At 40.9% G+C, this 24,068-nt stretch overlaps 1 protein-coding gene across 2 annotated transcripts in view; it reads right to left on the bottom strand.

The window, feature by feature from the left end:
- Positions 1-20,347, bottom strand: part of FRZB (frizzled related protein) — a 33,628-nt gene extending 13,281 nt beyond the window's left edge. The window contains exons 1-2 of one of the 2 annotated variants that reach the window (XM_058164965.1): positions 19,400-20,347; positions 5,006-5,053 (exon numbers count right to left, since the gene is read on the bottom strand). In XM_058164965.1, coding sequence (XP_058020948.1) covers positions 5,006-5,053; positions 19,400-19,889 — 538 coding nt within the window. In that variant the 5' untranslated portion in view covers positions 19,890-20,347. The remainder of the gene's footprint in view (positions 1-5,005; positions 5,054-19,399) is intronic. The other variant, XM_058164966.1, reaches the window with a different exon arrangement.
- Between the last annotated feature and the right edge of the window lie 3,721 nt (positions 20,348-24,068).

The following is a 24,068-nucleotide window of genomic DNA, read 5'->3' as shown; positions in this document are numbered from 1 at the left end:
AAATGAGTTGACAGAACTAGAGGTAGTCTTCAACTTACAACCGCAATTGAGCCCAAGATTTATATTGCTAAGTGAGAAATTTGTGAAGTGAGTTTTGCCCCATTTTACAGCTTTTCTTGCCATATTTGTCAAGGGAATCACTGCAGTTGTTAAATTAGTAACTCAGTTGTTAAGTGAATCTGGTTTCCCCACTGACTTCGCTGGTCAGAAGGTCACAAAGAGGGATTGCATGACTCAGGTATATGGCAACCATCATAAATGTGTGTCCGTTGTTTAAGCATCCGAATAGTAAATCATGCGCCCATGGGAATGCTGCAATGGTCCTAAGTCTGAAAAATGGTCATAAGTCACTTTTTTTCAGTGCTGTTGTAACTTTGAAATGGTCACTAAGTAACCTGTTGTAAATCGAGGATTATCTGTACTTAGCAACCATTTGTTCAGCAACCATTCAAAGTTAAGCTGGCACTGAACTTGGTTGGACTGAACAAATGGTAGTTATGCCCAGTCCCAGAAATTATGGGAGTTGCAGAGTCCCATGGTCAAGTGATCAAAATATGGGGAACTTAGCAGCTCACCTGTACTTATAGAATTATAAATACAGTAGGACCTCTGGTCACGAATGCTTCTGACCATGACCAAATCGGGTTCTGACCAAAAAATTCACAATTTTGTTCGTTTGTTTCACAGCAGATTTCGCTTTCCGCGGCATTTTTTTTTGTAAGCGCCAAATTTCCAAAATTAGATTTGGGTCATGACCAAATCGGGTTACAACCAAAGTTATGGAATAAATTATGGTTGTGACCAGAGGTTCTACTATACAGGAATTAACCACAGGGCCTCTTTAACTCCCCACCCCCGCCACTTCTCTTCCATCCATCTCTACCCTTTTGGCTTCCCCGCTATCTGTCTCTTTGCACTCCAGTGGCCCTGCCACCCCCAGTTTATGCTTGCTGTTTTCTTCCTCCTCCTAATGATGAATTGCATCTCGTCTGGTCCTCCCCAAGGCTGGGGAGGACCTTTTTCCTGAGACCACATATACCCTTAGCCAAACCTTCTTCCTGAGGCCAAAATTATCCAAATTGCACATGGCCTTCTCGCAATGGATTGGAGGAGTTGGGAATGGCTTGGATTGGGTGGGCCCTTGCCTAACAATATGGTGGGATTCAGTTAACAACAGCCAACAGGAGTCCCCGGACTGCCATTGTGAGGCAATGCGGCCATGTGACACAACTGCAGCTACTTAGTGATGGATATTCTGGTCCCAATTATTGTTGTAACTCAAGGACTACCTGTAAATTCAGGACAGATCCTCACCCACATAGTCAGCTGATCTTTAGAACCGAACTTTCCTATTGGTCCTAGCCACCTTCTCAGTATGATCTGCATTAGTGGTTTTTTCCTCCCTCAAAAACCGCATTTTTCAACAATAATTTCTTCTGTTTTGATAAGGCAAGATATTACATTGCAAGCTTGTGCACTCTGTCAACTTGCTTAGTTAAATTGTTAGTTTGCTGCCTGATAATTTGTATATCACTAAATAGAAAATTCAGAAGACACTGCAATAAACATACATACATACTTCCAAGACAATGTCACATGTCTTGCCTGCCTTTTTGCTCTCGACTTTGCCAGTCAAGATAAGAAATATATCAACAGAGATATGTAAGAACATTTAATTTAGCTTTCACCTGGAAGAAAAGCTTATTTGCCTTTTTAGTAATAACAGGAATAAAAATAACAACAGGGCTGTTTGTGTCTACAACCCAGAAAACATAAGTAGTGGAGTGCTACAGATTTTCACATCTATTTGTATGATTCAAAGCTGAGAAATGTGCAAAACATTTTAAGCTCAAGAATACCCTGTTTCGAATTGAAAGCAACAGTCCTTGAAGTATTCCAAGCTCAAAAGACTTGCAAGATAATCAGAATATCAACAGATGCTTGGAATAAGATTGGAATAAGTCGCTTTGAGCTCAGAAGCATTTTAAATCAGGGGTCTTCAACCTTGGTCCCTTTAAGACTTGTGGACTTCAACTCCCAAAGTCTTTCAGCCAGCAAAGCTTAAAGGGACCAAGGTTGGAGACCCCTGATTTAAATTCAGAACATTTTGCATCTCCAGTGGAATTCTACCTTAAATTAGCTAAATTTTCTTAAGCTGCCATTGCAGGAGAACCCCCATTCCGCAGTCATTGCACTAGTTTCCACTAGACTTCCCAGTCCAATTCAAAATGTGGGTTTTGAAAATGCCTGATCTGATGCAATACGGTGCTTGGTTTTCTAGGAGTCAAACCCTGGTAGGTGATGTAGAAAAACTATTCTGGGTCTTGTGCCCCCAGAATAGGGGTGGTGGAAGGGGATAGACCACAAGATAGTGGTAATCCTGTGTAGCATGCCATCTCCAACAATATCCTTGGCACTTTCCCTCCATTCTTGGCCATTAGTAGGAAGAAAAAAAATAAAGTTGGCATTTGACAATTTGAAGCCTGCTGTGAGAATAGTGTGACCAAAAAGTATTATAAAGGATGTGAAAAGCAAGTAAAAATGAATGGCTATGGGCCAAAGAATTAGAATAATGTGTAAAAAAGGATCCCCTATAAGTGTTTAGGAAATTCCTCCAAACTGGATGTGATACCTCACCAAAAGTTATTTTTTTTAAAAAAAGTTTCATGTGTAAATCTCCCAAAATGAAGTTGTCTATAGCTTTGATGTAAAAGATGAGTCCTAAACATCCTAGGGATTGACAGGTGAGAGGGGATGTCCAGGCATAAGGTAGAGCAAGGGAAAACTAATTGCACTTTTTGAGACTTAAGGCACTAGAGCTAGAGAAACAATGGCCATTGCAAATGCAACTTTTATGAATATGGGTTTTTTTATCGGCATAGTTTATTTATTTTAGAATGCAATAACCTACAAACCTACAAAGGGATGTGGTGGCTCAGTGGCTAAGACGCTGAGCTTATTGAAAGGTCGGCAGTTCAGCGGTTCGAATCTCTAGTGCCCCGTAACGCAGTGAGCTCCTGTTATTTGTCCCAGCTTCTGCCAAACTAGCAGTTCGAAAGCATGTAAAAAATGCAAGTAGAAAAATAGGGACCACCTTTGGAACCGTTCCGTGTGCCTTTGGCATTTAGTCATGCCAGCCACATGACCACAGAGACGTCTTCAGACAGCCCTGGCTCTTCGGCTTTGAAACGGAGATAAGCACCGCCCCCTAGAGTCGGGAACAACTAGCACATATGTGCAAGGGGAACCTTTACCTTTTAACCTACAAACTACAGCAAAAGCATTATATTTTTAACATAAAAAAATCTGGGAGAAACCTTTTAAGTTTCTTGAAACACAAACACACGTTTTGTGAAAAGGACAAAAATGTTATTTCCAGTCCAGAAAGAACGGATAATTATTTATACAAAAGAACTTGCCAATTGTCTTTGTCAGGGATTACTTTATTAGATATTGCCCAAAGACATTATTCACCAGCAAAAAATACACTATGGAACATTTGCAATGTTTGTTAGAATAGTTCAGATCCAAGACTTTTCTTTGAACAACATCCCACACTGCTCCTTGTAATAGGGTATTGAAGATACGTAAAAAATGATAGTGCTGAAAATTTCCATCTTATTTTAGGGAATGTGAAGTGCTTCACATGGGATCCAGTTCCTGGTGTAATTTTTACAATTGCCTACTACAACCTGGCTCCTTCCCAATGTGTTGGGATCATAATTCCCAGAATTCCCAACAAGCATGGTCTTTGGTTACAATCCTTCACACTTCTGTGTGGCAGCTACAGAACCTGCCTTGGGCACTTCCCATTAACAGGGAACCATGGAACTTGGAAAATAAATTACAGGGAGGTTAAGAAGAAGGTCTGATGATGATTGGGAATAGTAATTGGAGAACAGGACACATTCATATGTGCATTATAGGGGAAAAGCAAGGATTAGCTTTAAGGACTTACTGCATGAATATAAATCATGTTTGTAGGTATATATTTAATTTCTATTACCCGTTTCTACTCTGGTGAACACTCCTGGGAGCTAAAAAAATTATATCCTTGATGTATATAACAGATTTACTGACTGGATTCAGTGATCGAAAAACCAGGTCAGTCTTATTTTAAAGATTTGAATTTCTTAAAACAAACAGAAAACCATTTATTCTCTATGAGACTTTAAAAGCTTCTTTAATTCATTTCACTTTTTTCTTTTGTAAAATGATGGACCGACCAAGCCCTACACACACACACAGATATATGTATGTATGTATGTATGTATGTATGTATGTATGTATATCAGTGGTGGGTTGCTACCGGTTTGCCCCAATTCGAGTGAACCAGTAGCGGCAGCGGTGGGAGGCTCCGCCCACCCACCCAGACATCATAAAAAATGCTCTGCGCATGCGCAGAAGCATTGCGCACTCATGCTATCGATATTGAACCGGTAGCGCCGGGTTATGAAACCCACTACTGATAGATAGATAGATGATAGATAGATAGATAGATAGATAGATAGATAGATAGATAGATAGATAGATAGAGGGAATGTGTGTGTGTGTGTGTGTGTGTGTATACATACATACATACATATATGTATACACACACATATATGTATACACACACACACACACATACACATATATGGATTCAAGACATAAAGCATATGAAAAAGCCAGAATTAACCTTTATAAAAAAGAATGTCAAAGGAAAAGCAGTATTTGCAAAATTAACAGTCTTCTTGGATACAATACCAGTTGAACAGTTACCACAGAACAGAATCTTATCTAAATATATGTTTCTACTCTGCCATTGTTTTATCCAATTTATCACTTTCCTCCATGCTACAGAACCGGTAGTAATAGGTAAGTCAGAAGGAACTTGTTACTACAAGCAAATACTTTTTGTACCATCCTGACACTATTAGGTTGCTTCTATTCTGTTGCGGCCTGAAGTCAATAAAACAACAAGAGTAAAAGGCAAAAACAAAGTATTAGATAAAAATATACTCACCGGCATTGGTGCCTCTACAGTTCCCATTATTAGAATCCATAGGGAAATCTGGCATGAATTGTTAAATATGCAAACAAGTGTTAGTATTTTTTAATACTGGATTATTCAACACAGCCACAACAAAATGCTTAATTTTTCATCCATTAAAAAAGACTTCCCCAATCTGGTATCTTTGGAAGAGTTGGCCTGAAACTCTCAGAATCCCCAATATAATACAATTACTGTAAATTCTAGGACTTAAAATCATGGAATGAGGAAGACTGTATCATTAGTAAGTGGAACTAAGATTACATTTGCTTTTTAAAAAAAATCAGACGGGATGGGAAGCTTTCTCTCAGGAGCCAAGTATAAGAGTCCAACTTCCTATGATAAAAAGAATTTGCCATACAGGCAGTCCTCAATTTTTTGACCAGTTGTTTAGCAGTTGTTCAGAGTTACAACCAAGCCAAAAAAGGGGACATACGATCTGGATCCAAAGTTCCAAAAGTCACACTCCTTTGATGGTCCTGCATTTATAACTGTTTGCAACATCCTGAAATCACATAATCATATTTACAACACTTTTGCCAAAACTGACACTTACTTCTGGTTTTGGCAAAACTGTGTCCGTTGTTTAATTCAATGAGTGCAGCATTCACTTAATGATCGTAAAAACATCATAATACCGGTAGTCCTCCACTTACGACAGTTCGTTTAGTGACTGCTCAAATTTACAAAGGCACTGAAAAATGTGATTTATGACCGTTTTTCACAGTTACCACCTTTGCAACATCCCCATGATCATGTGATCAAAGTTCAGATGCTTGGCAACTGGTTCATACTTACGACCGTTGCTTGTATCCTGGGGTCATGTGATTCCCTTTTGCGACCTTCTGACAAGCAAAGTCAAGGGGGAAGCCAGATTCACTTAACAACCAAGTTGCTAACTTATCAACTGCAGTGATTCACTTAACAACTGCAGCAAGAAAGGTCATAAAACGAGGCAAGACTCACTTAATAAATGTCTCACTTAACAACAGAAATATTGGGCTTAATTGTGGTCGTAAGTCAAGGATTACCTGTATTTTATGACTGCCATGACATATTTGATAGTGAAAAGCTGCACTAGAGAACACAAGAACTGCCCACTTTAAAATAAAGACATTAATCTAAATTTATTGTTACTACTGCTATTCAACATACAATATTCTCATCTTTAAGGATCATCCCTAAAAATGTTTTAGATCAATATTTTCATACACTGAAAGACCAAGAACAAAGGATACATGCTCTTTAAATATTTATTTTAAGAATGAGCCTGGAGCCCCATCTACAATCTTTGGGCACTGAATTTGCGTACCTCAGCTCCAACTTTAAAAGCAATTCATAAAAGTGACTAGAGCTATTCTTGTTAACTAGGGCCAGGTGCAAAAAAAAAAAAAAAAAAAAACCCATGAAAAAAATATGCAAAATGTTCTTAACTCACTGGTCCATTAAGTCAACAATGTCTGCATCAGAGGTGGGTTTCAGCAGGTTCTGACCAATTCTGGAGAACCAGTAGTGGAAATTTTGAGTAGTTTGGAGAACCGGTAAATACCACCTCTGACTGGCCCCACCCCCATCTATTCTCTGCCTCTCGAGTCCCAGCTGATCGGGAAGAAATGGAGATTTTGCAGTATTCTTCCCCTGGATTGGGGAGGGAATGGAGATTTTACAGTATCCTTTCCCCTGCCACGCCCACCAAGCCATACCCACAGAACCGGTAGTAAAAAAGTTTGAAACCCATCACTGGCCTGCATCATTAAAACTGGCCACAAACTGGTCAAGAAAAGTTTAATTAAATGATCATTAAGTCTTGTGGCTGTATCAAAATATTAAATAAATACTGTATATCTTTCATAAGGCAGGATGCTATGAAAGGACAGAAGAGAAAATGGAAATTTCCGACTTCTTCCAGAAGTCTTTTTGGATGTATCCTGCCGTGGAAACGTGCCTGTCAACTTAATGTATTGCCTATTTATAAAAGAAACATTGTTTATGGCAGTAACCTCCAGCCTGCAGTTCTCCAGATGTGTAAAGTTTATAGTTTATCCCACAATCCTCAGCCAATGGGATCAATGGTTCGTGCTGGGCGGCTATTAATTAGGGTGGCTATTAATTCATTAGAAATGTAGTTTCCATAATTGCAATGGTATTTTCTTGGAAATTGCTAATTCATGGTATTTCAATGTTCTTTCTCCACCTTGCCTGGACAAATGCATTCAATATGTTTTGGACTAAACTCCCATCACACCCAAATGCCATGCTTGATAATATGGGAGCTGTAATTCATATATATTCAGATAAATGAAAGCAGTATTAAAGCAATAGTGCAGACTAACATCGTTAAAGTATAAGAGCCGTGATGGCTCAGTGATTAGAATGCAGTACAGCTGATTGCCAGCTGCCAGCAGTTTGAGTCTCACCGGTTCAAGATTGACTCAGCTTTCTATACTTCTGAGGTTGGTAAAATGGGGGCCCAGATTGTTGGGGGCAATATGCTAACTCTGCAAACAGCTTACAGAGGGCTGTAAAGCATTGTGAAGTGGTATATAGAATAGAATAGAATAGAATAGAATAGAATAGAATAGAATAGAATAGAATAGAATAGAATAGAATAGAATAGAATTTATTGGCCAAGTGTGATTGGACACACAAGGAATTTGTTTTGGTGCATATGCTCTCAGTGTACATAAAAGAAAAGAAAAAGAAAAAGAAAGAAAAAAAATACCTTCATCAAAGGTACAACATTTACAACACAAATGATGGTCATAGGTTGCAATTTAACCCTTAGTGATAGCAACAAAAAGTTACAGTCATACAGTCATAAATGGAAAGAGATTGGTGATGAAAATGATGAGAAGATTAATAGTAGTGTAGATTTAGTAAATAGTTTGACATTGTTGAGGGAATTATTTGTTTAGCAGAGTGATGGCCTTCGGGGGGAAAAACCGTTCTTTAAGTTTTTAATATAAGTCTAAGTGCTAATAACTATTGTTATTCTCTGAGCAAATATAAAGAAGGCACTAGTAATGCTACCTATTCATGCTTGGGATTTTATTTTATTTATTGATCAAATCACCTGACTTGCAAGATTCTGGCATCTAAAGACTCTGGCATCAGTATGGAAGATGTAACTTCCTGCAGCTTGAAAATCAGTCTGCTGTAGAATCAGATTCCCTCTGCTAAAAGAACAAGCCAGGGTGCCTTTTCAAAAGGGGAAATGGTTTCAGACTAAACGAACAGGGCTGGGAAGTGGCTCACTAGGCTAATGCCTGTTATTAACACACAGCTGCCTGCAATTACAATTACTGCAGGCTCGAGTCCCACCACGCCCAAGGTTGACTCAGCCTTCCATCCTTTATAAGGTAGGTAAAATGAGGACCCAGATTGTTGGGGGGGGGCAATAAGTTGACTTTGTATATAAATATACAAATAGAATGAGACTATTGCCTTACACAATGTAAGCTGCCCTGAGTCTTCGGAGAAGGGCAGGATATAAATTCAAATAATAAAAAAAAAAGAACAGAACTTCTGTGGGAATTCATCTCTTATCTCTAGATTCTAGTCATAATCTTTAAACTGCATTGACAGGCCACTTCCTAATATAAGAAGCCAATAAAACCAGGAGGTAGAACTATATATCATCCTTACCTTACTGTATTTCTTTTTATTTTTTCAGGAGATGGAGCAGAGAGTAAAAGTTTGAGCCTTAGCCCAGCTCTCTATCCTTGTCCCAGTGCAGCTAAAAGGGGCCAAGTTGAAGAAGGCTGCGCCAAAGTATGTATCTCTTCTCAGAACACTGCACACAATTTATTCTTAAATGTGGAAGATTTTGTTTTCTTCGTTTATTTCTGTTATGTTCAGGTCATCCGCTCCAATTATTTGTCTGTTGTTTAAGTTCATAGACATCTCCACATCTGTGAGCTTTACGATTTGGTGATTTTCCACATTATTAAGTTGCTTTTGTTGGATGGTGCTAAGACAGGATTATCTGTATTGGACAATATTGCTGATACTTGCAGCAGGGCTAAACTTGTAGCATGGCTCCCTAACTCCCACTAAGAGATAAAAAAAATAGAAACCACAAAACACATTGTATGTTTTGCTTTGACTTTTGCCAAAAGTAGACTGCAGATAGCAAGAATGTGACACCCTCTGCCTGGTCTTTCTGTTGACGCAAGACTCCTGCCATTAAAAGTACACAAGAGTATACTCAATCAGTCCCCCACAAAGCCCTTTATCTTCCATATCCTCCTTCCTCCAGAAAGAATCTTAACTCTCCAAAAGGGATAATATCCTGAGCTATATGGAGAAGATTGTGCCTGAAAATTCCCTGCTTCCATGTTTCACTTACAGAAGCCTTCTATTGGCAGAGGGACAATAGTTGGAGTCGTCCCCAACTATTGAGTCTTCCTCAGATATCCTTTTCTACCTCTTGTGAGTATAAATATAGTCTTTGACTTACAACAGCAATAGTACTTAGACTTACTATATATACTGCTTCCCAGTGCTTTACAGCCCTCCCTAAGTGGTTTACAGAGTCAGCATATTGCCCTCAACAATTTGGGTCCTCATTTTACCGACCTCGGAAGGATGGAAGGCTGAGTCAACCTTGAGCCGGAAATAATCGAATTCCAGGCTGTAGGCAGAGTTTAGGCTGCAATACTGCATCCTAACCACTGTGCCACCACGGCTCTTACACAACCACAGTTGGGACCAGAAAAGTGGTTGTTAAGTGAGTTAACAAAGTTATGATTTTTTGCCATAGTTGTTAAAAAATTATATCATTGTTAAATGCATTATGTGGTTGTTAATCTGAGTTCCCCTTTGTTGGAAGTTGGCAGGGAAGGTTGCAAATGGCAATCAAATGCCCTTGGGATGCTACAACCATTGTAAATACATGCTGGTTGCCAAGCAACCATTGTAGGGATGTTGTAACTTCAAGTAGTGGCTAAACAAATGGTGTAAGTCAAGGACTACTTGTATCAGGAGGACCCAACTTCTCCGAAATACCACATCATCTACCTAGAATGCAGTTGATTAGCTACTGTGTAATGCTGGACACAGGTCTTCATTTGCCCTTCATCTGTCCTTATGTAGAACGCATTCAGCTCTAAAGCCATGATGTGGCTTTTTAGCACGCCATTATGATTTTCTCAGCAAAACACTGCCAAAATAAAACCTGGCTTCCTAGATTTTTTTTTTTTGTCTTTCTTATTGACAATTGTTAAATCTGGGATATTGTGTGGCTGGCACTTGTCTGTTTGAATTCTAAAATCCCAGAGCATTTCAGCTTCATTTTGCATTACTTTGTCTATGTTCTTGCTTGAGGCAGGCAAATGGTATTTCTTGCAGATTTTCCAATGCACCATTTGTTGCTACTTTGTCATGCCATTGTTTGTAATCAGTCTGCGCAGATCTTCTTGCTGCAGCTAACCAGGTGGTCCACTTTTCTTTACCTTCTTTGCCTAGGTGGCACTTGCTATCTGTTGCCGTCTTCTAAATTCTGGCTTTGTACGCATTTGTTCTAAAGGCTTGGTCTTATGCAGCCAGAATTAGCTCCTCTGTCACTTTCTCCAATTTTCCTGCTCTTAGCCATGGCCAGGTCTTGTTATTATCTGCTTTGCCTGCTAGTTGTTGTTGTTTTTGTAATGTACTAGCCATGTAATATTTTGTCTTTCCATGTCTCTTTTCGGTTCTTCATTTGGTCTTTCTTGTAGGCCAGTTTGGTGTCTCCAGTACTCATAAACCTTCCTGGTATAATACTGTAGCTTCAGTGCATCTTCTTCACTGCCCTTTGGATATTCTTCCAATGCCTTTCTCTCTCCTTCAACTGTCTTGGGTCCTTGTAACCTTCCACACTCACCTATTTTCCTTCGTAAGTAGAGTCTTATTGGTCGCTCAGTCAGCCAGTTATTTAGACTGGATTTGGCATTTTTATCCACCAGTGAAGTCCTTCTCAAGGACCTATGCTAGAGATATGTTGTTTGATGGTGTTAAATATATTGTCACAGGATGTAAACTATTTCATTACCATTTGCAATTGACCGATGGTGACTTCGTCAATGCAGATGGTGTTTAAGCAGCATTATTATATTTTTAACCTTTTTCTACCTATAGCTTAAGGCAATGAACATATCTTGTACTCTTGCCTCCTATTTTTCCTGTAACAACAACCTTGTGGGGTGGGCTGGGCTAACAGCCACTGGCTTAAATTCACTCATAATTAGCGAACCAATTTAGTAGATTATTTTTTCTCCCTGGTAATACAATTATATTTTTATATTAAATAAAATGAATATATTTAATGAAGTTTTTTTGGGGGGGGAGGTTGAGCAAGGATGTGGCAGAAAGGCCAATTCTCTGAGTGAGAAATTTTAAAAAAAAGTTCTTAGTAAAATAGTTCTACTGTCTCTCCAGACAAAATTATTTGGCATCTGCTTTGGTAGCAGATTGAGAAATGCCTAAGGAAAGAAAAACTGTAAATGGAATCATTCCAAAATAGAATAAGCCTTAAATCAAGGATTTTTGATCAATAATAAAAATGTCTTCAAATTTTCTTCTTCAATCATGAATAACTTTAATATTAAAGTAGCAGTAGTATTAATAGGGATTTTCAAATTGAAGTAGAAAGAATTTGGGGGGGAAAGTCGCCTGTAACTAGAACTCATATAGCCATACTGAAGTGATTCCCCCAATATTTTAAACTATTAAATTTACAGCACTGACTTTGCAGAAAACCACTTCCAAATACTACAATGATACCTCTATGAACTCTTGGTTCTTGTTTAAAACCCAAATAATCAGAAAATGCCCAGTAATATACTGTGATATTCATTGGATGATGATGATAAATATGGTATGATTATTTAAGGTTTAAAGCCACATATTTTAATAGCAAATCCTTCAATGTTCTCTTAAAACAGATCTTCTCTAAATTGATTGGTAATTATACTGATCTTATAAGAAAAATGAGGTTATAGGTTACCATTTTCTATAGTGGTTGTCCTTTTTAAACTGCATCCTTACTCAGATGCACTGTTTTAGTAGCAAGTTAGTTACTGACCCGGAGTAATACCCATTCTCCTTTGATGATAGTAATTGTATCAAAAGACGTGTCCATGGAGGGCAGGATAGGTTTGAAACATACAAATACTTTTTAAAAAATGATTTCTCTTTTCACAAGCAAGACAAAACTGATTGCTTACATGAAAGAACTGTAGTTCGGCCTCCACTTCATTTCTCTTCTTTTTCTAGGAAATAGCTCTGTACAGCTTTTATTTGGGTTGTATAATTGATTTACACCCTGCCTCTCTATCAAAGAGGTAAGCAGGGTGGCGAACAAAATTAAATGTTAGTGGAGTCCAAAGTGGTACGATCCAAAATGCCATCCCATCAGGTACCTTCTCAGGCTGCTTAAGAGGTAGCAAAACTGTTTTGGCAAGGCAGTTTCTATGAAGTGAAGTTCCAGGGAGTGAACAAAAAGCAGTTTTGAGCTGGGGACTTTGCCCATGTGAATGCCTGTTCAGTCAGCTGTTCATGGCTACGAAAGATTGTTCAGGATTGGTGGTCAGATTGCTCTCCAACTTCATACCCTGTCATGCTAAGCGTCTTAAGTAAATCCCTTTCTGAAGGGTTCCAGGAATAATATTTTCATTTGGGAGAAGTGTGCTGATGGACCTTGAATCACCAAGGGCTGGACAAGCGGGTTATAAGAGGACAGGACAGGACAAGACAGGAGATCCTATCTTCCATTATAGGCCCAGTCACATATTTAGTTTCAAAGGTGGGAACTTGTGGTTCTCTGGATATTTTATTTTATTTTATTTTATTTTATTTTATTTTATTTTATTTTATTTTATTTTATTTTATTTTAATTAATTAATTAATTAATTAATTAATTAATTTATTTATTTATTTATTTATTTATTTATTTGAATACATATTAAATAATATATATAAGTATAAGCATGAATTGAATACATAAAATAAATACAATTAAAGGGAACATTAGGACAAGGACAGTAGGCACGCTGGTGCTCTTATGTTGAGTGTCAACTCCCAGCAGATTAATCACAGGAAATGGGAAAAGCTGTGCACTATATTGTAGGTAATGGGAAATGAGATTTAACACATCTGAAAGCTGCTAGGTGGTTGAGAGTTGGCCCACAACTTTGTGTGCCATTCAGAAACACTGCAACGTGCCACATAGATTTTATGCACTCTCCTGGTGTAATTTCAGAAGCCTTTGTCACTTGTCAATCAAGATAAGTGACACTAGAATTCTATGCAACTCACTTTTGACTTTGCCTCCCACCCCTTCCTGCCTCAGCCAAGTCCATCATTGCCTCAACAGATCTCTCCTGAGAGAAAGCAGCGTTGTGGGGGAGGGGATAGTTTTTCATTCTGATTCACAATGATTGGCAGTGGGGCTTTCTCCAATTTTAGAGCAGAGTCTTGCCAGGACATAGCAAGAACGGGAGTATGTCTGCACAATAACTGTAGTTTTTTTTTTTCCTGCGGCTGTTATCACAAAGCAAGCTCTTTGACAAATGCAGTGCATTTAAGGTGATTCTTCCCGGAATCCTTGTGACCATAACTTAGCAAGACATATCCAAAGCACAGTATAGCCTCAGGTGCTACAAACCCCCACTTCTTTCTGGCCACGTATGCCTACAGCATATGATTCACATGGAGATGCAAACTCAAGTTGTAGAAGAAACTGATGGGTTTGGTGGGGGGGTCCCAGGGCCCTGGAGTGTTTAAGCACAAACCTTGGGACCATAGAAACAGGTGTAATTGATCCACAAGTTGCATGGACCCAAGTCTTGTGCTTAAAAAAGCCCAGGGTCCTGGAACCCCTCCTAAAGACCTATCAGTTTCCCCACCCCCCCCAATTTGAGTTTGAATCTCCATTTCCCAAAGTTTCAAGTCACTGTTTAGTCTACTTTTAGAAGATGAGGAATTTGTATTCCTAGAAGGAGTGGGGGGGGGGGAGAGAGAGGAGTGGGAAGAGAGGTGGCTTCGGCCTAGTAGCCCAGCGTGTTTGTTTAGTTTAAAAAACATCTCAGCACCAAGCATGTCATCATGTTCCCCGTCAGTGAAAGAAGGCGTTCATGGATTCCACACTGGCTTTATTCAATGAAACTATTGTGCTCTTTCTGGTCCTCCGTAATAGGTAACGTTGGGGCAATCTGACAGAAAACGACTTCTCCGTGGCTCTGAATATGACGGTTTCTTAATGGCTGCGAGTTTTGCCAAGCTGGATTTCAGTGCCGATCTGTTCTGAAGGCACTTTGGGAAGCACCTCCGTGCTTAGGGGAGGTGGACCTTTGCAGAGGCTTCAATGTGAGACATTCACCCTCCCCGCCCCCCACTCCGCCATCCGAAACCACTTGCCCGCAGAGCTTCCCAGCAGGTATCAAACCCAAGGCAGCTGAAACAACAGTCAACACTCTGTCTGCAGACGGATCTGGGCAGTGAGGTTTAGAATGGCTGAAGCTTGAAGACCAGTTGTCAAAATACAAGGCGAATGAAGAATGGGGAGTGGGATGGGGAGCCTGAGGAGGGAGATGGGCTGTCCTAATCGTCTCAGCTGAGCCAGAAGGTGCAAATTCAGCTGTGAGATGGTACATTTAGGAACATACTGTTTGGGTTGTACGATGTACTTTTAGAAAGGCACAAGAGAGAGCAAACACCATCTTGAGATATATACCTTCCTTTCTTATAAAGTCTCTTCTAGCTCTACTGTTTCATTCATAAACTGGCCTAGATTTTGAAATGAATCTCAACTTTCTGGTGCCCAGACGATGTCCAGAATAGTTCCCAACCATTCCAAAACCTGGCTTAATGGAAAAGTAAACCTCCACACATAACCATGAAGTCAATCAAATAGTGAAACTGAGGACATAGACAACCAAGCCTGAAATATGGCAAGTACTTTGCAAGCCAAATGTCAAGCCAATACAGACAACTTCCTTAGTCCCTGTAAAATGGTCAATAGAACACTTTTTGGGCATTTTTTCTATGCATTCTGCAGTTTTTCCATCTTAATTCAGAGCACTCTAGCCTTACAAGAGTATGGTAAGAACCTGGAAATACTTGTGACTTTTCAAATTCAGCAATTTTCCTCCATTCCTGAATTAGAAAATTCTTTTTTTTTTAAAAAAAAAAATTAAAATACAATTTTTAGGTTCCACAAAAATGGTATAGAGCCATATTTGAAATGCCCATGATTGCTTGATCCTGCTTTAGAGCTAAGTATCCCTGGCAAATTAAATGGATAAATCCCTGTAGTTTTCTTGGCAACAATTTCAAAAAAATGTTTGCCATTGCTTGCTTTCTTGGGACAAGAAAGAATGGCTGGCCCATGTTTTACCAATTAACATCTAATGTCTAAGACTCTTGTTGTGCTTATAGATATATCTTTATGCTCAGCTGTCTTATTTGAAAGGAATGCATTCTTTTGCCAGAGCCTCTTTCAACTCATGTGGCTTTCAAGCAATTCCTCATCAGGTTAAGGATGTAGATCCTATATAACCCCAGATGTTGTTGAACAACAACTTCCATTGCCCTTTCAAGATGAGAGCTTGTAATTCAGTAATACAGGTAGTCCTCCTTCATTTAGTGATCGTTCAAAGTTACAACATCAGTGAAAAAAGTGATTTATGAGCCATTTTTCACACAACGGTTGTAGCATCCGCATGGACATGTGATCAAAATTCAGACAGTTGGCAACGGGCTCACATTTATGACAATTGCAGTGTCCCGGGATCATGTGATCAACTTTTGCAACTTTCTGAACAAGCAAAGTCAATGGGTAAACCAGATTCACTTAACAAGCATGCGATTAACTTAACAAACTGCAATGATTTACTGTGTCAAGAAAGGCCGTAAACTGAGGCAAAACTCACTTAACAGATGTCTTGCCTAGCAACATAAATTTTGGGCTCAATTGTGGTCGTAAATTGAGGACTACCTGTATATAAGAGATTATGGATTTTTCCACCTTTTCGGTATGGAAAGGATTTCTTCTCATTGGAACTTTTGGGAATTGGCAGGATACACCAGAAATTGCTTCCCAAAAGCCTTAAGCAAAGCAAACAAACTACAGTGCCAGCTAATACAAACAATCTTGGTTTTGAGTATACTTTGCAGTTGAAGGCTTCCATTTAATTTCATTGCTCTAAGACGTAAAGGAATTTTAAGGCTCATCCGCTAATACTACCTACCACCTGGTGAGCTCCACAGCCAGGAGACTAACAGCATAAGAAGGATTTCACCAAAGAGAATTTTATTTCTTCAGGGATGTTCTGTATTCTGGATTTCATGCCTGCTTTTTATAATCTTGCATCATAAAAATTTAAATATACTGGAGAAATGCAAGGGGAACAGTTACACCAATGAGTAGCCAAACCAAACCTAAAGAGGTTACTTAATCATCACTGATCAAGATTTGCCAAATGAAATTTCTCAGATCTCTCATTTAATTGTGGTAGGCTCTACCTATAGCAGACACAGGTAAAATACCCCTTCTGGTTTTCTTACTAAGTCTATATGGTAAGTTAATAATTGGTCACAAAAAGCTACCTTTGGATTCCAATACACATTTCTCTTGGAGTCTCAAACACTCTCATAGCCTCTGAGCACAAATCACCAACTGTTTCCTAATTTCTGTTCCGTTTCCAGAGGGATTGAGAATAATACTATGTTAACATGGAAATGGACAAGATGGAGATTGTTCATGAGGATTGGCACACAAATCTGAGACGCTTCCACTAGATTAGGCTGCAAACAGTTATTTGCATAAACATTCTCTCATAAAAAAATTAAGTAACCCACAAATTTGTGTAGTGGAAACCTTTAAAACCTGTTCATTTAACTCTACCATATAAAGGAAGTTTTATTTCCTTTTTAATAAATGCACTTATGTACAATATTCTACTTTATACCCTTTGAACAATTATCTATTAATCTTTATTTAAAATGCTTATATTTCCTCTACATTATTCTGTAATTGCAGGCAGGATATGTTAACATATTTTTCATACAATTTAAAATACAATATAATGCTTTTTGTGTGTAAATGCCTTTGAATCACCACTGGCTTCCAGCAACTCCCAAGCCTTGGGCCAGTCAATGTTTCTAAGCTGTAAAAAGAAGGCCAGGGCAAGATTTTCTGAAAATATTGCCATGAAAAGTACAGATTACCCAGCTGGCTTCATGACCAAGGTGGGACTAGAACTGCATCCTAATACAGGATTTCCCAATCCTGGCAACTTTAAAACGCATGGACTCCCAGGAGTCCATTCATCTTAAAACTGCAAAGGTTGGGAAACCCTATTTTAATGGAACATTTTTAAAAAACAAACAAACAAGACAATATCTGTGAAATGCCATGTGTAGCTGAGAAGTATTGTGCAGCCACCTGATTTACAAAGTGGCCAAGAGACATTTGTGCCATTATTCTAATTCCACTGTGCAGCTACCTTTTCATAGGTATGTAGTCTCCCTGGCTTTAACTATAATCCAAGGAAAAACAAGAACCCATTCCATCTATGGAACTTCTTCAGATCAAGAAGTGTGAGTAGCAAGGGAAAATGGAGGCTCTTAAAACAGAATCTAGCCGTTTCATTTTTCTAGCATCTTAAGCTCTAGCATTTTCCAGAACCGTTGCCAAAATAAATTCAAAAGAAAACATACAAGATCCTAATAATAAATTAGAAAGTTGCAAAACTTTTTGCAAAGGATTAACTTTTGGGAAACTGATTTTATCATTCTAGTAGAGCAAACGAAAACTAATTCATTCTAGTAGAGCAAATGAAAACTAAGATCCTTGGTGAGAGTCACAGCTGGTAATCAGGTGCCGATTTACAGATTTCTTTTCATAGAAGACTTCAGTTGGCTTCAATACTAAGCAAATGTTCAGATTATATATAAGACCAATTATCTTAGTTCATCCAACAGAAAAGAAACCTGCAAGAATGGGCAAGCAACAATGTTTACAATTGTGGACAAACTGTCAAGTGTCCTAAGTTTCTTTACCTTCCAGGGGACTTGAGAAGACAACTCCACTAAAACTAGTATTATCTCCTCTTCCCTTCCCTTCCCTTGCAGACTTAAATATATTGTTGTAACATTTTGAATGAACCAAGAAAAAGCTAACAAGCATTTTAGTTGGTCACAAAGAAAGTATTGCCTGGGAACAAAGTCCAAAGACTAAGATTTTTCTTGCAAAATTCCTTTTTTTTTTTTTTGCTATGCAAGTTTTACAATAATTCAGATGGATAACAGAATATGAGACATTAAAGGAGGTTGCAGGCTTTTTAAGGGGCTGGGGCTGAAGAAGCTATGATTATGGAATGGAAAGGCAATAAGGGAGTCAGGTCAGAAGACCTGGTTTGCTGGAACTGTGGTTTACCAACATCAGGTAAGCAAATTATCATGGTTACAACACTGGAAATAGAGATACACCCATATGCTTAGAACAAGAAAATTAAAGGCACTTAATTGCTTTAATTGCTGGTGGAGGCCAACCCTCATGAGCCCCAGGCAGTAACATCTGTGGACCCACAGGTTCCTCATCTCTGTTGAGATGTATCAGGCATGATCGATAAGGATTTGAAAAAGTAGATTAATCATTTCATAGTTCTTATGATTAAATTCATTTTCCAAACTGGAGATTTACATAATAAATCAACTGCGTTGTGCTACACAAAGGTACAAGGATGGTTAGATGACTAGAGAGGAACTGGCTTACTTTTTACACAGATCAAAGAGGCAAGATTGGGAACTCAAGTGATTGCCATAGCAAGGTACTGCTGCTTAAGTTGTGGGCAAATATAGAAAATAAGACCTGGAAATATGAAATAAGTGGAAAGGTTTATTTGCAATCAAGGAAAAGATGGGTAATTGGGGAAAAGAAGACAAGGATCGACTGACAGTGAATCTGTAGGGTAAGATTTGAGGCCAGCAGATTTGAGACAATGGTTGTTCAGCTGAGGAGGAATTCTACAGGATCTTTTAGGAAGAAGGAACCCAGAGCATATTTATCCACATTTATTCCCCCCCCCCTCCCTCACAGTACATACTCCCCCTTCCTTTTCTAACACAGTAGTTCTGATTTCTTCAACTCCCCATTCCAATTTCGTTTGTCCAAGGGGCCTCTAGACAAGATGATGGTGGAGGAGTTTTAAGGAAAATGTGCGATTCTGAATTCGGGAGTTTCCAGGGATTCAGAAAATACCTAGAATTGGTCCCAATCCTAGCCAGGATTAGAGAGATGGAAGGGAAACCTCAGAAGAAGGAGCAAGAAGGGCAGGGCCAGGGCTCCCAGGATGGTGGTTGAAGGATGGAAAACTGAAGGCGACTCACCGGATCCCTCGGCTGTGACGATCGCCTCGGGGGAAATGCAGACCCCTCGGTCGTAAACCGGCAGCTCGTCGCAAGCCAGGCTATCCGGCCAGGCGTGGCCGTACTTGATGAGGACTGGTTCGCAACCGGCCCGGGCCCTCTCGCAGACGGACTTGCAAGGCTTGATGGGCTCGTGCTGGAAGTCGAGGGTGCAGATGGGCGCGTACATGGCGCAGAGGAAGAAGAGCAGGTCCGGGCTGCAGTGGATGCCCAGCAACCCTTCGAACTGCTCCATGGCCAGGATGGCGTTGGCCTGCGTGCTGTGGTGCAGGTGGTTAGGCATCTTGGTCATATTCCAGGGCAGAGACTTGCACAGAGGGATGCGCACCGGCTCGCAAGCCGCGCCCCGCGCCAGTGGCGCCCAGGAAGCCAGCAGCCCGGCCAGGGCAAGCAGCAGAGCGGACGGAGGCAGCAGCATCTTCCCAGAGCCGCGGCCGCAGCCCAGAGACATCCTCTCCCCACCCACACACAAAACCTCCCGCTTCAAAGCCCGCTTTCTTCCCCGAGGTGGTGGATGGATTCCTCCTCCGGCCGCCCAACTGCGCGAGGATCCGCTCTGGGCGACTCCTACAAATAGTCTGGCCGCGGCGGGGGCGTGCCGAGACCTGGCAGGGGAGCTTCTCCCAAACCCCTTCGCGCACAGCCCGGGTGGGGAGCGAGGTCGCGCGATCCCCTTCGCCTCCAGGCTCGGTGGGAGAAAAAGAGCAAGGCTCCCTTTGCGTCCGCTGAGGGGATCCCTCTCGGGCAGCGGGCTAAGAGAAGGCGCGTAAAAGAAGTCGCGCTTGCGGGGCCGGGAGAGGCGCGAGCTCGAGAAGTTTCCTAAGGGAGAAAGGAAAGAGCGAGCGACCTCAGGTCCGCGCCGGCGGACGAGCCCGGCTTCGCTGATGTGTGACTGGATCGCGCCGCTGCTTTTTCACGCTCTTTTCCCACCTCCTCCCGGCCGGAGAGCCCCACCTCCCTTCTGGAGCCGCACCCCACCCCCGCCCTTTCCCGGTTCCCACCCTCTTGCCCCCCCCCTCGCCCTCCCCCTCTTTTTTTCCTGGGAGTCTCGGAGGAGAGACGGGAGAGAGGAGCGACCTGACCTGAGGCTGCCTCCGCTTCCCTCCCGGCCAGGCGCCCCCCCCCTCCAGCCCCTTTTCTGTTTATCCATCTGGAAAGCGGCCGCCTCTTTCGCTCGTTTTGCGCCGGTTTTTTGGTGGGAGCAGCTTCTGGTTCTGGCCGAAAATGAGCCGTTGGGGACAGTCCCCACTCCCGACTGAGATTGTTCCCCCCCCCCTCGACCCTTAACTGGCAACTTGGTTTAGGAAAAGTAAAGCACCCTTAATCCTCCCGCTCCTCTCTCTGAAACCAGCCTTAAATTCCTCAGGGAGTTAATGGAGGAGGAGGGGGTGGGAAACCGTCATTCTTTTCCTTTCTACTTTTTCTTTTTACAGCTTTCTGCTTCTTTTTATTTCTTTCTCACCAACAGTAGAAGCGGCTCGTAGAGTTTGCCTTAAAAGTCCCCCAAACCTGCCTTCTTTTGTCTTTTAATAAAGACCGTTTTCGTTTGTCCTGGCTTCCCCACCCACCCACCCACCCATCCACAACCCCCCCCTCCAATCTTTGGGAAAACTTTCACTTAGCGGCCAAAGGCAGCTCTTTCCACATGGATCCAGATGCTTTTGATCTTCAGGAACAAATAGAAAGCAGACCTTCTCCCCTTGCTGCCACCTCGGCCCTTCTCCCCCACCCTTGGACCCCCCTTTCATTTCCTACTGATCTCTGGGGCAAGGCAGACACTGGCCAATGCGCACCCTCCCACCAAAGGGAAGGTAGAAAGCAACCAAGGCGGGCAGCAGAACTCCCCACAAGAGGCAGCCTAACAGGAAATCACCTTTGCTCCCCATCCCTCAACTATGCTTTTGTTTTCACCCTCTCCTTTACACTCAGCCAAAGAGAGATGAAAATAGAAAGGAAACTTGCCGTTGTCGCCACCTCTCCCAGGGCATTCCTGCGCCCTCATTTGGCTAGAAGGGAACAGTTACAAAGAGTTCTGAGTGAGGGTCAGCCCTACATTGCTCCGGGTGTTTAATAATGGCTTAAGGTGGTTTCCTGTATGGCTGTGGTACAAAAACTTTTGTAACAGAGTTGTTAACGCTTGGAACACACTACCTGACTCTGTGGTCTGTTCTCAAACTCCCAAAAGCTTTAACCAAAAACTGTCTACCATTGACCTCACCCCATTCCTAAGAGGACTATAAGGAGCATGCATAAGTGTACAAAAGTGCCTACCGTTCCTGTCCTATTGTTTTCTTTCATTATATGTGCTTGTATATAATGTTGTGACAAAAATAAATAAATAAAAAACCACTGTAAGTCGTACTCAGCCCTCTGCTTTTTCCAGCGGCATTTTTATGTAAAATGGGAGAAATTATGAAATCATCTTGATTGCTTTAGATCAGGGGTGTCAAATTGGATTTAATTTGAGGGCCTCATCAGGGTTGTGTTTGACCTCGGGAGGGCCGGGATGGCATGGCCGGGGTGGGTGTGGCCAGCTTGATGTCACTCGTGTTGGAGGCACCTGTGGTGCTCTGCCAGTGACAACGGGTTCCCAAGCTCCTTTCTCATCTGCAACGGCCTCCTGCAACCCTCTGCCAGAGAAAATGGAGCTTGGGAGGGCTTTGTGTGGCCCTCCTAAACTAGTGACAGTTCTTCACTATTTCCAGGACACCCCTGAGGGCCAGTTCTAAGCACCGTGCAGGGGGGGATCCGGCACCACTGACCTTGAGTTTGACACCCCTCCTTTAGATTATTTTATGGCCTACTCTTGTTGCTGTATGGTTAGTTCAGGGTTAAAGGTTTGCAGGCTGGTGCTGCATTTGAACCCCTGCATGCCCCAAAGCACCAGTTTGAATCCAAAAGGCTGCACAGTCCTAAAAGGTTAAACATCAAGTTGAACTTGACCTCTGATGTCTTCATGGACATGTCCAGGTTGTTTTCTTGGCAACAATAAAGTGGAGTGTTTTTCAGATTTCACGGTTTATAGTTTCCCCGGGGTCTCCTATCCAAATACCAATCAGGTCAGACACTGCTTGGGTTTTTCACGATCAGACAAGGTTAGTTAATTGCTATCAGGTTGTTGGGTGTGTGTGTGGCTTTAACATGGGGCTGTCATTTAAACTACTCATACAGTAGTAGTTAGTACAGCATTGAGGGAAATTGGGAGGGGGAGGACAGGACAGGATATCTATGTTGGGAATATAGTCTCATTTTCCTTGGAGGGTGTATGAAATTAGCTTCGGGTGATATTCCTGCTTTCTAGCAAATTTGGGCAGTCTGTGGCTATATTGGAAAATATTAAACAATACTAGTATATACTATGAAACAATAAAACAATCCAGCATTGATAACTGCTTGGTAAATCCTGGTGGGGTGGGGTGGGGTGGGGAATTCTTTGCAACTTTCTAAAACTTGCAGAGTTCTCCAAGGACTCCAAAGCAAGTTGGCTTTCAGTTAAACCGTAGATACAAATGAAATTATGGACATTTCATATATAAATATTCATGATACTCTGGTTGGGAAATTTAAAATGGCATCATGTGTAATTTGTTACAGGTGCAACCTTTGTAATGTAACTTAAGACAGTCACAAAAAAACCCTCCAAGGCCAAAAAGAAGGTCAAGTTGGAAATGATATGCAGCTGTTGTCAGCCTCCTATTTCAATGGTACTTTTATTTTTAAAGGTACACCGAAGACCTGCATAGTGTTTTCCTATAGTTACTTTTTTCTGTACTGTGTATGGCTGTATTGCAATGGTTGGAACAAATAACCTATATTTGAATCTAATGGGAAGATGTAATAAATAGCCCTTTTATATGTTGGACCAAGAACAATATTTCTGGAAGGTTTTTTTTGTTTTTATTAACCTTTTCCAATTAAAAAAAAACATTTGGACTTGCGTCTCTGTATGCACTGGAATTCCGAATGAAATAAACTAGCTATCAAAACCCCACGGGGATAGCTAACGATATGAATTCTGCATTTGATAAAATATACTATTTTAATTTTAATTTCCTTGGAACTTCTGCAAAAGTAATATGCTGAAAGTTTCCTTGAACATTGCCAAGTGTCAGTAGTTGATCAAATAGCAAGATGGATCGCAGCATCTTCATGTTACTTACTGCCAATGTATTGCTCAATTGCTTAGGAAGAAAATACACTGAGGTCAACAAGGTTGTCTTCTGAACAGGTTTATGTTACAGGAAGTTTAAACTTCCTGAGCAGATGGACAATTACACCAGTTACCTAGAGGAGCAACGGCAGGGGCTTTTGACCAGAAGCCACCTGATCAGGATTCCCTCATTCTGAATCTTCTGTGTTAAGTAGTCTTACTTTAAATGACTTACTTAGATTCAAAAGATTCCCATTATAAAGTTCACAGATTACTCTAAGTTACAATTGGTTAACTTCATCTACCATGCCACAAGATAATGCTCATTTTATAAGCCACGACTGGTTTTACATAAATATAGAAAGCAATGAATAACCCAATTCTGACATCCAAGGGGAGAGCCTGTGATAGGCAATAGGAATAAACATGAGGAACTCTGAGTTAAAAGTGCTTTAACTGGATCATCTACAAAGCCCCATC

The sequence above is a fragment of the Ahaetulla prasina genome, chromosome 1 (assembly GCF_028640845.1).
Source record: "Ahaetulla prasina isolate Xishuangbanna chromosome 1, ASM2864084v1, whole genome shotgun sequence".
Classification (NCBI taxonomy): Eukaryota; Metazoa; Chordata; class Lepidosauria; order Squamata; family Colubridae; genus Ahaetulla; species Ahaetulla prasina.
The sequence above is the reverse complement of the archived record's forward strand: the minus strand, read 5'-3'. Positions and strand labels throughout refer to the sequence as shown.